General features: G+C 31.4%; 1 protein-coding gene across 2 annotated transcripts in view; it reads left to right on the top strand.

Moving 5' to 3' along the window:
* The window catches only part of LOC134718721 (uncharacterized), a 51796-nt gene extending 45405 nt beyond the window's left edge, over positions 1-6391 (top strand). For both annotated transcript variants that reach the window (XM_063581417.1, XM_063581408.1), the window contains exon 3: positions 4376-6391. In XM_063581417.1, the coding sequence (XP_063437487.1) occupies positions 4496-5929 (1434 nt within the window). In that variant the 5' untranslated portion in view covers positions 4376-4495 and the 3' untranslated portion in view covers positions 5930-6391. The remainder of the gene's footprint in view (positions 1-4375) is intronic.
* Positions 6392-14819: the final 8428 nt, after the last annotated feature.

Raw genomic sequence — 14819 nt, 5'->3', positions numbered from 1 at the left:
TACAGTAGCATTTCAAAATTACTCTTATCAAAAATTTCAAACCAAGTTTTCAATTAAAAAAATGTAGATTAGAAATGATAGATTCACACGATAAAAGTATTATCTATCCAAACCCTACTGACAGAAATGATAGGCAATGTGTTTTTGTAATTCACCTCCGATAAGTTAAATCATTTTAGTAGGGCTCCAATTATATATAAAACCAATCACCCTCCTAAACAATCATCACAAAGAAAAATTATCTAGAGCGGTGGATATGCTACATCCCAAGGTATAGTTTGTTTAATTTATTTTTATTAATTATCTGATACATTATTATTTGAATCATTTTATGTTTTAGTTTCTATATTCAAAATATCTTTATCCAGCAAAAGCGGAATTTACTTCACTTATTTTATGGGAAAAAAGTTAAAAATGCCTAGACAATTTGTTGTTATGTTTCATAATAAAAGTGTTAAAATGACCAAGTGTTGAAGGATATAATTTCAATAATTATTGTTTGAAATACCGAGTGCAGTCGGATGAGTTTATAATATCTTCTAAGACTGTTAAATATCCCCATCAGTTACATTTAAAAATTGCCAAAAAAACCCAACTTATATCCATACTTTTCCAATGAAATATAGTGTAAAATTCAATTGAGTAAAGTTCATTCGCAAGATTAATGTTTCTAAATATTTATAATATGCTTCGTCTTTTATATTCACTTTTACATTTGGGCTCTGAAATGCAATTAGTTCAATCAATAGTATATCGACGATAGCCTTAGAATTTCATTTTGGCCTCTTTACAATGTTTGAACATCTTTGACGTTCGCAATTTGAAAACAAATATATGTTAAAAAAAAAGTCGAGAGCAATGAATCTATAGCACTCATGCAAATTCAAGTTAACATTAAGAAAGTCATTAGAGGTCGTGCACACAGAAATCGGTGACGTACTTTCACATTCATAATTTAAAAACATCTGATCTAAACCAAAGATTCGCTGAAACTGACATTAGCATGATACATGATTTCTTGATTAACAACAAGTTTGTTGCGTTTGGAGGACGTGCTTTTCAACAACTATCAGCATTCCCATAGGAACCAATTGTGCTCTTCTGCTTGCCGACTTGTTCCTTTATTCTTATAAGACTAACTTCATGCAGGAACTTCTTACGAAGAAAGAAAATAAGTTAGCATATCTTACATCTAGAAAATCAATGAGGGTCGGTTGAAAACAAAACTTTACGACAAAAGAGATGATTTCAGCTTCCTAATTGGGAACTTTCCATTTCTAAGGAGCAACATTCCAGCAGCGCCTTCACACTGAGTATGTATCTCCCAATTGCTACAACATACCCGGGTTGCAGCTCACAATGAAGCGATTAAACAAAGAGTTCCAAATAGTATGTCTTATTAAGTTTCACAATAAGCCTTTAACTGGTTGGTTCATTCACATATTTAATTTTCGATAGTCAAGTATCACATTCTATATATTATTTATCTTCAGATACCAGAAGTAGAATTTTAATTTTGGTTCATTGTGGCATAAGACGTAAGCCAAATGACGTAATAAGCTTGCAAGTGTTCTATTATTGTATTCTTCTGGATCGTAATGGAACTAATTGAAAATCTTATTGTCTTTAACTCAGGCTGGTTTAAAATCACAAGATCGATGGAACCATCTGTAGCCGTGTAGAAATTTTATGGCATATCTCAAAAGTGTCTATCACATATTTCTTACTAGTAACTGCCAAATCATTATATACAAATCCGATCTTTTGTTTAATTTTCCTTTATGATAAGGAGGTGATGAAAGTTAACTCGTACCTGTTAATTGGTTTTACTAATCATTAAAGAGAATAATGATGGTATAATTGATACAGACGCTATCACCTGGCTCTTAACAATATCAACTGTTACTTCAATAGAAAGAATTTCACTCTTTTATATCTACCCAATTCAAATACTTGAATTAAATAATGCACATGACTTTGTATTGCAAAATATTCAAATAGTTTTAGTTCAGATATTTGATATTAAACGTAGTGGATGACTTTTTCTTATGATCAGAAAAAATAACTCGTTATCATTATACTGAAACTTGAACGTCAATATGTTTGTATTGCTCCATCATGCATCAAGCAATGCATTACACATTTAGTAGTATGTATGTGCGATACAAAAAAAAACTTTCTGTTGCGCATGATTGGACATTTCGAGTAATTTGAATTTCGGAAATTATGTATTAACAGTGTTTTTAATAAAACGCAATTTTCTAAAAGTTATCGGAAAGCCACCAATTATTTCCCAACAGTTTTACTAAAATTAACTTTTGATTCTGCAATAATATTCCCCAACGCTTAAAACAATGTAACTTTTATTAGAGTTGTCAGTACCTTGTCGCAGGTTTAGAACATTTGTACCATACTGACACAATCAATAAACACATCGATGTATACATTATGATATCAAAAGCTTCAGGCATGATGGACAATACATTTTTTTAAGTATGGCGAATAAATACTTCAATAATCGATAACAAATGGGTACTCATTGCTTCGGTACTGACACGAAAATACGGATTTATTTTGTGTTACTAAAATTTGCTGTTACAAAATGTTAGAATTTTTTATAAATTAAGGAATGAATCTCCCTTATGCAAAGCTCTGATTCCTTTCACGCATTTGGCTGTACTCTTTGGATTTTTGGATTATAGCTCTTCATCTTTTATAAAAAGATTTGGATTTCAAATAATTTGGTCACGAGCATGTACTGTCGAAATGCGCATCTTGTGCAGGAAAATTGGTACCGTTAATGTTATTCTAGCTAAAAAATTCTTGTACTAATATAGCGTATTATTAGTTAAAACTTTCAAAAATACCAGATATAAAATCTAACAATTTCAAAGATATTTTGACGTTGCCATTTTACGTAGTTATCAAAACAACAGAAACAAATGTCTCCTCTGTATCTACATATTGTTCTATCAATTAAGTTTGGTGAATGATATGTAGGATCAACTTGTGTATATCACACGCAATCTTATGACTTTTTCTACAGTCACCTTCTTAAATTAATAGTTAGGTATCAAAAACAAATTCCTATACAAATAAAGGCAACAGTAGTATACCGCTGTTCAAAACTCATAAATCCATATAGACAAAAAACTAAATCGGGGTAACAAACTGAAACTGAGGGAAACAAACATAGAAACTGACTAAGCATTGGAAAAAGTCCTATGAGAATAATAAATATAACAAATGTAACATCAAAACCAAATACATGAATTTGGGATAGATAAGTACCGTGACACGTCTTATAGTAATGTGAATTCACACTCAAAAATAAGAGAAAACAAACGACACAACGGAAACACAACGTTAAAATGTAACACACACAGAAACGAACTATAATATAACAATTGCCATATTCCTGACTTGGTACAGGACATTTTTAAAGGAAAACATGGTGGGTTGAACCTGGTTTTGTGGCATGTCAAACCTCCCTCTTTTATGGCCATGTGAAATATAACATTAAAATGACAACACAAACGTTTTACTGTGAAGTGAGTGTGAGATCAGTTTTTTCATTGTTACAGAAAGGATATTTTGCGAAGGAAAATATATAGTTTTGGTTAAACTTAATTCAGCTTTTAACTCCAATTTTATTTGCGTTTAAGCATGTAAGTAATGTACGTTGCTTGAACAAAAAAATATGAACTTTGTCCTGTTATATATTTTTGGTGTTCGTGTACACTCTCTTTGTAGATAGCTAGAAGTTACAAAATAAATGAATTATATTCATGTCTAAAAAGTACACATTGAATTACTATATACATATACTCAGTTCAACAAATAAATGATCTTTTACACAAATCCTATATAAAGTGTCGAACGTCCTTTTTAATATCACAAAACAAATTAATCTTTAAATTAACACAAAAAAAATTCATGGGTGTTATTCCTCTTTCTGATTTTTCCTCTATTGAACGTTAAAATTTCATGGGTATTTATAAATGTAACTAGAATACTTCGTTATTCATAGAAATATCTTTAATGGATCGTATAACTGAAATTTTACATTTGAAACTATTTTCAGGTTTGCTTGATGGATATAGGTACAATCTATTCTTATGCCAATTATGCATATGTAATATAAACCTTAATAGAATTTTATCATGAGCATAGTGATCACGTCACACCTCCGTGAACACGTCACGTCCCCACACGTACGTTAATAAAAATAAATATATACTAGTATATAAATTGTACATAGATCTATATGTAGTCCAATACCTTTAAGAAACAAAGACGACTTTCTTGAAATACTAAGGAAGAATTATTTAATGTTACATATATTCTGTATGTCTTCTATTTGCTTTATTTTTAGGTGTACGGGACTATACAGAAGATATCGTGAAGTTTGTGAAATAATATTAACAATTGTTTTATATGACAATTTTCTACAAAACAAGGAATATGATAACGTAAAACATGAATGTAAGTGATCATGTTTGTGCCTCAAGCACGGATAAAGCTTGGAACCACAAGACCAAGTTGGTTTGGCGGACCTTCAAGGAAACGAAACTTACCGAAGCGAGACTTGAAATGGTTCGAGTTTATCCGAATGCCATATTTAGTTCCGAATGTTGTAGGATCTGTTATTGGTTTCTCTGTTTTGTGTAGTGGTGCACTTTTGTGTTACATTGGATATAATCCACAAAAGTTCTTCGACATTTCAGAAAACTCATCTATTTACAACAGTACAAACACATCGAATGTTACAACGAAAGTTCCAGTTGAAACAAAATATACGCAGTTGAAATCATTAGCTTATGTTGGTCCAGTTTTAATGGGAATTGGATTTTTTGTGCTTATGGTAGCGGTGGTGTTATATTGTGAAATAAGAGACAAATTCGTTCAAAGCATTCTCCCTAGTAGAAACTTGTCAAATACAAAGAAAGGTGTATTATATGACATGGTTATAGACGAGTTCCGAAAGAACTACTTCCGGGGTATCGAAGTTCCGATTAGAAAACCAAGTAAACGTTCTAATAAAGTGGCTTCCAAAATGCCAACATTATATAAAGCATTGAGTATCAGTACACCTGCTTTACTGATAACACCGGAAATTCAAAGAAAATGGCTTAATGACAAAAAAGTGACACAAAAACCCAAACGAAAAAGGTGTTTAAGTGATCACGAAACATGGTTAAAAACGTCATCTATGCCAAATATCCGTCCGAAATCATTCAAGCGAATACAGCGAAGGTTTTCAAAATATTCTAAATACTGTGGTGAGAAGAATACTATTCCAAAATTTAATCATTGCAACACCGATGATAAGTCTGCACATGATATGGAAACAACAGAGAAAAACTCCGAGACTTGTTTTTCTAATCCAGCGTTCCGGGGATCCCCTACGGAAACAATAGAACTCGACGATATTTCAACCGATTTTCTTCAAGACAAAACGAATATATCAGGAAAATCTCGTCAGTCAGATGTCGTTATTCACATAGACGCAGACGACACTGTGTTTAATGGTCAGGAATATACTGAAAGGCGGCATAGTTATTCAAGCAATGTTACAAATTCCAAGAAAATTGATGGCAAAGCCAAACAAGGTGTTAAGGATGATTGTTCGGACGTTTCAGATATTACTACCAAAAGCGGTACAGGTGCAATCTTAAAAGTTGACAAAAAGAGAAAGAGTTTACATAAGAGCCAGGATCGACTTGATGTTATTGGTAAAAGAGGTCCTTACAAGACCTGTATTGGAGTATTCAGAAGTGAATCGTGCTTACATAGAATACGAAATATTGTTAACAAACATGATAGAGATGATGGTGATAATTCGTCATTAAATTCGTTGACCCTTAACGAAGAAGTCATGAAATTTTTCGAACCTTCACCTTTAAACAACGACATTCCTAAAACTTAATTATCTTTTTTTACATGTTTGTAAAGTTTTATACATTGCAGCATTTATTCGTTTCTTGTAGTTAAGACTTTTAATTATTGTTTAAAGAAGTATAACATTACATGCAAATTTAATTTTAAACAGTTGTTATACAACATGGGTGATTTAGTGAGAAATGTATATAAAAAAAATACTAATCAATATTCCAGTCAGCATTTGCAATCCTAAAAACTAAAAACTTAATTTGGAAAATGAAAAATTGTCCAAGTCGCATTGAAACTGGAAACCCTTCTACACGCATTTTACTTAACGATGGTTGGCCGTAAACTTACAGTCAAAAAAAGGCCATAAAGGGTACTAGGAATCGTCTAATGAAGATCAGATGTCACTGCTAAAGAGCAGATATCACTGGTAACAGATCTGTATTTGTTTTGCAATAACTAACTAATACCAAAGAATATACTAATACAAAGATTTAAAACTTAGGCCGTGTTCACACCAAACGCCGTGTAGAGTAAACATGTTTACAATTAGTTTAGTGTAGTGCACACTAGTTTCACATTACATTTGTTCACATCTATACACCTTGTTTAGCTACCTGTACATAAGATTTGTTCCCACTTGTAAACTATATGTCATTTAAATGTTCATTACGAAGAACTGAATTAAAAATTTGAGGAGAATTTTTCTAGCGGTAAGGGAACAACCATTTGACTTCAAAAGGGGGGTGGGGTGGGTATGGAAATATTCCGATCCCCAATTTGATAAAAAAAAAAAAATGGTCATACAGATGATAAAAACAAATATTTCTGAATCAAGAGTTTCCCCATACATTATAGTGTTAAATATTGAAAAAAAAGTATTTGATCACCAGCATCGAAAAAAAAAGAATAAAAACGTACGCGCGAAAAAAAATCTGACTCCGATAAAAAAAAAATAACCCTCCCCATTTTTTTAAGTTAAGTGGTTGCTACTTTATGAAAGCCATTTTTATAATTTGCAGTAGTTTGAATATACAAGAGATGTCTTGAAAACGCATTAGAAAACGTTAGCTGCAGCAGCGTGCTTACAGCCGAAAAAAGGATTGAGATATTAGGGATCACTACATCTTTATCTTTTCTGTTCTTTTCAAATGGTATTTCTTCTCCAAGGAGTATTTGGAAAAGGAATAGGGTAACGGTTTTTTTTTTAATTATTTTAAGTGTTATTTAACGGATCAGAGATACTAGACAAACATATCATTTACCTCACACTTTTTTAGTCATGAATTTATGCGTGAATCGTTGTTTGAGTAAAGACCAGTGGCGAATATTTCTGTGTACGTCAAGCCGATTCGGAAAGACCTTTTCAAATGAATTAGGCAGCAACTATTTACTTAATTATTTGGTGGAGGGGGAGGGAGAGCGGAGGTATGGGACGTGGGCTTTTGATTTTTTTCTCAGGACAAATTTTGGTGACTTGTCGAAATCAATTTTAACATTATATATACATGTATAGTAGCAGCTGAGGGTGAAACAAACAATTTTTTTTCAAAGCCAAAAACTGGAAACTTTTTTTGTTTCCAAAACAAAATCCATAGCTCCCCTCCCCACCCCCTTGTCTTAATGTTTTATACTCAACTATAATAGCCCCCCCCCCCCCCGAAAATCAATTGGTTGCTGTTTTATGGGTTCGGCAATGATGCTGCTTTGAGTCTTGATCAGCGGTTAATAAAGTACGTTAAATTTGTTTAACAAAAAAAAAAATGTAAAATTTAGAAAAAAAATTCTGTAAAGAACTAAACTAATAATTATCAACAATATCAATTTTACTCAAAAATATATGCAAGGTAAAACTAATGTCTTAAATGCCTAGTTTTGTGTACACTTAACCTACACAAGGCCTACATCGACTATCGACTGTGTGTAGATAAAACATGATTTAAACTACATGTAAACATTAAGTTTTATCGATGGGAACGCAATTGTGTTTAGTTTACGTGTGAGTTACACTAACACAACACCGAATTTAGGTCAATGTGAACACGGCCTTAGACCTCAAAATGTCAGAATCCCTGTTTTTAAAAATGTTGTTATTTGATTTATGTAGTATTGTTTTTGCTTGTATCATTTTGTTTTATTATATAGTATTTTATGGATGTGAATGTTCAGTTACTATAGTTTTGTTATTGTAATGTATCAAATACAGCATATTTTATTTCGCACCACGTTTGTGGCGAGATATATTCCCCGCTCTAACATGTCTAAATTGACAATGATTTCCAGTATTCCTACTGAAGTTCTGTTGTTCTCTTCGGGTATATACTTCGATTTGCTCCGCTGATAAATGATATAGCCTAGGTATTTGAAAGTGGCGCCTGACATGAATGAAACACCACCAACAAACAAACAAATACCGCATTATAAAGATTGATACTGATTAAATAAATATTTCTTGTTCACACGGCAATATATAAAAACTTTTACGTTTCTCTGTCAATTAACTTGAGAAATCAGATGATGGTCTTATTTGATTAAATATGTGACAGTGTTTTGTCAGTTCTTCACTTATTTCATTCTGAAACCAATCTGTGGGAAAATGTTTCTTATTGATTAAATTTTCTCTTTGATTAGATCCCTAAACATGATGCACTCAATCTATGTGACATTAATATTGAGTGGTCAGTTTTTGATGGATTGTTGTGCATTGAGACACAACTATACCCTTTTCATAAATGATCAAAATATTCCTTTCACGCATACTTTGGCACCATCTTTACAAAACGTGAAAGATAAACATTAAATGTGACATTATTTTCAAAGAGAAACTATCAATGCACAACAGTAATGGACGTACAAATTAAAACAAAAGAGTTTAATTAAGTATGGTCAGTAAATTTATATGTTTTTGAAAACTTTTAATCAATTACTTACATAAAAATTTGATAAACAACAACATTTTGTAGATACAATGAGAAACAAAAATTGAGATATAAAATGGTAAGGTTGAGTTTCAACCGCTTAAACTATTAAACTAAGAACTATGATCATGCCCCTATCTTAAGACAAGAATATTCTCAGCGTCTTTAGTTCAGTGTAAGGTTTTGTCCTTTTGTATTTTATGCTCTTTGCAGATATTTGGTCTTTTAATTAAATTCGCATAATTTTTGCTTCATTAGACATTGTCACATTGCATAGGTACTTTTCTAGTTTTTACCTATTTTGAATTTTGGATTTGTTGTTGCTGTTTCATCGATGTTAACAAACATGTCCTTTTGTTAAAAATATGTAACTGTGGTTGATATACGTAATAAGAGATATCTGAAAATGTCAACAAAATAACAACTTAACTACCAAAATAACCAAATATAGGGCAAATTACAGTCTTCAACTTTGACAGATGCCTGCTTATACACAAATGTTGAGTTGAGTTTTTAATCAGATGAATAACTCTCATTACCTTCTCCGGCTTTGGACGTTTCTAGTAAAGTTAAATCAAGATAAGTGCATCGAAAGTAGGGTATTTTTAAAGTGTTTTTTTTTTTATTTTTACAGAAGAGTTGATATATTATTGCATTATATTTCTTATATGAATTATGAGAATAAATGAGAAAAAGAGTTTTATTTTTTTTTATTGATTAAATTTTCTCTTTGATTAGATCCCTAAACATGATGCACTCAATCTATGTGACATTAATATTGAGTGGTCAGTTTTTGATGGATTGTTGTGCATTGAGACACAACTATACCCTTTTCATAAATGATCAAAATATTCCTTTCACGCATACTTTGGCACCATCTTTACAAAACGTGAAAGATAAACATTAAATGTGACATTATTTTCAAAGAGAAACTATCAATGCACAACAGTAATGGACGTACAAATTAAAACAAAAGAGTTTAATTAAGTATGGTCAGTAAATTTATATGTTTTTGAAAACTTTTAATCAATTACTTACATAACAATTTGATAAACAACAACATTTTGTAGATACAATGAGAAACAAAAATTGAGATATAAAATGGTAAGGTTGAGTTTCAACCGCTTAAACTATTAAACTAAGAACTATGATCATGCCCCTATCTTAAGACAAGAATATTCTTTAGTACAGTGTAAGGTTTTGTCCTTTTGTATTTTATGCTCTTTGCAGATATTTGGTCTTTTAATTAAATTCGCATAATTTTTGCTTCATTAGACATTGTCACATTGCATAGGTACTTTTCTAGTTTTTACCTATTTTGAATTTTGGATTTGTTGTTGCTGTTTCATCGATGTTAACAAACATGTCCTTTTGTTAAAAATATGTAACTGTGGTTGATATACGTAATAAGAGATATCTGAAAATGTCAACAAAATAACAACTTAACTACCAAAATAACCAAATATAGGGCAAATTACAGTCTTCAACTTTGACAGATGCCTGCTTATACACAAATGTTGAGTTGAGTTTTTAATCAGATGAATAACTCTCATTACCTTCTCCGGCTTTGGACGTTTCTAGTAAAGTTAAATCAAGATAAGTGCATCGAAAGTAGGGTATTTTTAAAGTGTTTTTTTTTTTATTTTTACAGAAGAGTTGATATATTATTGCATTATATTTCTTATATGAATTATGAGAATAAATGAGAAAAAGAGTTTTATTTTTTTTTATTGATTAAATTTTCTCTTTGATTAGATCCCTAAACATGATGCACTCAATCTATGTGACATTAATATTGAGTGGTCAGTTTTTGATGGATTGTTGTGCATTGAGACACAACTATACCCTTTTCATAAATGATCAAAATATTCCTTTCACGCATACTTTGGCACCATCTTTACAAAACGTGAAAGATAAACATTGAATGTGACATTATTTTCAAAGAGAAACTATCAATGCACAACAGTAATGGACGTACAAATTAAAACAAAAGAGTTTAATTAAGTATGGTCAGTAAATTTATATGTTTTTGAAAACTTTTAATCAATTACTTACATAAAAATTTGATAAACAACAACATTTTGTAGATACAATGAGAAACAAAAATTGAGATATAAAATGGTAAGGTTGAGTTTCAACCGCTTAAACTATTAAACTAAGAACTATGAGCATGCCCCTATCTTAAGACAAGAATATTCTCAGCGTCTTTAGTACAGTGTAAGGTTTTGTCCTTTTGTATTTTATGCTCTTTGCAGATATTTGGTCTTTTAATTAAATTCGCATAATTTTTGCTTCATTAGACATTGTCACATTGCATAGGTACTTTTCTAGTTTTTACCTATTTTGAATTTTGGATTTGTTGTTGCTGTTTCATCGATGTTAACAAACATGTCCTTTTGTTAAATATATGTAACTGTGGTTGATATACGTAATAAGAGATATCTGAAAATGTCAACAAAATAACAACTTAACTACCAAAATAACCAAATATAGGGCAAATTACAGTCTTCAACTTTGACAGATGCCTGCTTATACACAAATGTTGAGTTGAGTTTTTATAATCAGATGAATAACTCTCATTACCTTCTCCGGCTTTGGACGTTTCTAGTAAAGTTAAATCAAGATAAGTGCATCGAAAGTAGGGTATTTTTAAAGTGGTTTTTTTTATTTTTACAGAAGAGTTGATATATTATTGCATTATATTTCTTATATGAATTATGAGTATAAATGAGAAAAAGAGAAAACAACCCGACGTAAAAAGCATAATATTATTTCGAGGCCTATTTAGGAAATATCGCTGTTTGATTCTTACAGCAGTTCTGTTACTTTTATCATGTAGTCTCTGTAGAGCGTTCATGCTTATAACTGTAGTTGAAATGCATTTGATTGTACAATTTGATTGTAATTTGTTGAAATCAATACTATTTGTTTTTTGTACTTATATAGTAACGACACTTTTTTATTATATGACCTATGCAAGTATTAAAATGTTTAACTACATTATGTATCTCTTGTTTTCTTTTTCATCGCAGCAAATAAATCGTTTCAAATAAACAAAATGATGCGAATATACACATTTAAAGATAGTTAACGTAAAAAAAATTATCGTAGATACAAGGATTGAAATTTAGTATTTGCACCAGACGCGCGTTTCGGCTACAAAAAATTGATAAGTGACGCTTGTATCTAAAAAAGGGGAAAAAGGACAAATAAAATACGAAGTTGACGAGCATTGAGGACCAAAATTCCCAAAAGTGTTGCCACATACAGCTAAGATAATCTAGACTACTCCTGAGGTAAAAAAGCATAAAATTGGCATAACAATTGATAACATAAAGGTTATCTTCAGGAATATGACAGCTGCTTCATCATTCGTTTGATGTGTTTGACCTTTTTATTTTGCCATTTGATAAAGGACTTGTAGATTTGAATTTTCATTGGAGTTCGGGATTTTTGTTATTTAACCTTTTTCAAAAAATTCAAAGAAATTCTGATCAAATATTTTAAATACCGTCCCCTGCAAACAAACGCTTTCTTTGGTCATATCTCTAATCGTTATGCCATTTTTCTGTTTTGGTGTTAGTTAGAGATCTTTTACAATATCTGTCAAATTATATCACAATGTCTTTGATATCTGATTGATCATTCTGAACGCTTTAGAGTTTGAAACATTGTATAGAATAATTTTTATAACAGAGTACTCATTGACACATGGTATTTTCGTGTATTTAACTAGAATTTCCCGCCCTTACAATATGCCAGGAGCTTCTCATGGAGATATACATACCATACATACACATTTCCATTCAGAAAATAGGACTTTGTATAAAAGTACAGGAATTTGTTTTGCATATGATTTACACTATCACATCATAAAATGTCTTAAAAGATGAATCGTATGAACTCGAAATGTGAGCAAGCGAGGAAAAAATCTTGGCGAAGCTCAAGTTTTCGGAAATAGCATTCCTAAAGTACAAGTTGTGGAAAATAAACAGCAGAAATATTTCGATCCAAGTATCTACCTGGTTTCATATTGGAAACGGTCAACAGTGAATTTTCATTACCTCAAACATTTGAAATTATCCAGTAACCATTGATTTTACAAACCAGTGTCTTGTTCGAGGTCTCGCGTGTTTGCACACAAGTTTTGCGTTTTGTTTGATGCATGTGAAAAATTGATTCCACGCTAAAAAAAAAAGGTGAAACAACAGAACCTTGTCATTATTTCTGAATCGATTAAAGGGTCTCTGGAACATATCGATTTCAGACTGAATCAAATGAGAAACTTTAATGATCTATCTAAAATCTCATTCAATGTTTCCAACCTGTGTCAGATATCGATAAACTTAAAGATAAGACAACTTAGCTGGTATATATAAGGAGCTTAGTTTGGAAAATACAGTCGCTGGTGAGTTTAGACACAGACATGTCGTACAGGTCAACCATTATTAATTTGAACGTTAAACTTAATATGTAGTAAAATGTTCAGTAAATGTAAATGAGAGTTAAAGGGATAAAAGTACGTCATTTTTCATGGAAAAAATCATTTGTGGTCATCAGAGACATGGACATTCCATAAAGTCAACTAACTCGTCATGGTGGCTGCAAAAAAATCGAAGGGTTCGCTCAAAATTTGCCCCTTGGAACCCTTAATAAGCTTTCTTGTAAGGGGCAATTCTTTATCAAGGAAAGCATGTTAGTTAATACAAGCTCTGGAGTATCGTTTCAACTTGAAAAATCAAGGCGCTCTACATTTTAGATGTGGTATCCCTTTTAATTATAATAATAATTTGACAGGTACAGCTAGACTTCCAGATCTTTGTAACTGTGATAGAGGAAATCCGTTATAAAATTTGTATGCAAGACTCGTCATTTTTAAGCGAAAGATTTAAGTAAATTGTGACATCAAAATCCCCAACTTCATAATTTCTTTTTGCACAACATAGCGTTCATAAAATCTATAGCGCCACTACAGAAGAAAGGACATTTAAAAATATACACATCGTCAGAAAATGTCAAAGGACTATCACTGTCCAAATAAGAAAAGTTAGCTTTTAGGAATGAAAAATCGTCTATTTTGTTGTAAATTATTGTAGACAGTCTCCTTTGTATAACTTAAATTTAAAAATCTAGAAAAGAACCATCATTGTTGTTATAATTATAAGGATTTATAAGCTAGGTATTTTTTGAAAAATTTCAGCAGTATAATAAGAGAAGTCAAGGTTATATACAGCAAATATCATTAGAATTACCATAAGTTTTATTACATTTATCAATTGAATGGAATTCAGGCGGCCCTGTCGTCAGTTTCGTCATTAACTGTGAATTATAATACAGAAACAAGTCTTCTACTTGAGTGGCGCAATTGGTGCACAAATGAAAACTTGAAAACATACATGTTGCATGCAACACGGTGACCAAAAGTAGATTTCATCTACGTCATTTGATTACTGGTTGATTGATGTCTTACAGCTTTTGCTTTGATAATCTCATAACAGTTCCAGTAAGTATATAATCATAACGACCTTTTTTCCCTACAGAGAAAGCTTAACGTGAGTTTCAGTCAAGCAATCTGAAAGAAGATTTTTTAAAAGGACGAAATGATTAAATAAGAAAACTTCTGTTTGATAAGATTCTCAGAGGTGTATTGCAGAATAAAGGCAACAGGAGTATACCGCGGTTCAAAATTCATAAATCGATAGAGAAAAAAATACAAATCCGCGTTACAAACTAAACCTGAGGGAAACGTATCAAATATAAGAGAGTGCGACAGACGTAACTGCCAGCTGAATTGAAAGTACCATAAAAACGCATAATTTCTGTACACTTTCCAAAGATTTAGTTTTCAACCCATTTTCGTACAATGCAATAAAATTCATACACACATAAGTTCAGAAAAAAAAAGAAATGGAACTAGAAAACGTAGAACTATCAGTAATAAAACCTCTACAGAAGCAAAGAAGTTACAGTCACGTCAGGGTTACAATTTATTATTAGTAACACATATCAAAG

This window comes from Mytilus trossulus, chromosome 1 (assembly GCF_036588685.1).
Source record: "Mytilus trossulus isolate FHL-02 chromosome 1, PNRI_Mtr1.1.1.hap1, whole genome shotgun sequence".
In the NCBI taxonomy this organism is placed as follows: domain Eukaryota; kingdom Metazoa; phylum Mollusca; class Bivalvia; order Mytilida; family Mytilidae; genus Mytilus; species Mytilus trossulus.
This window is presented reverse-complemented; position numbering and strand designations above follow the sequence as displayed.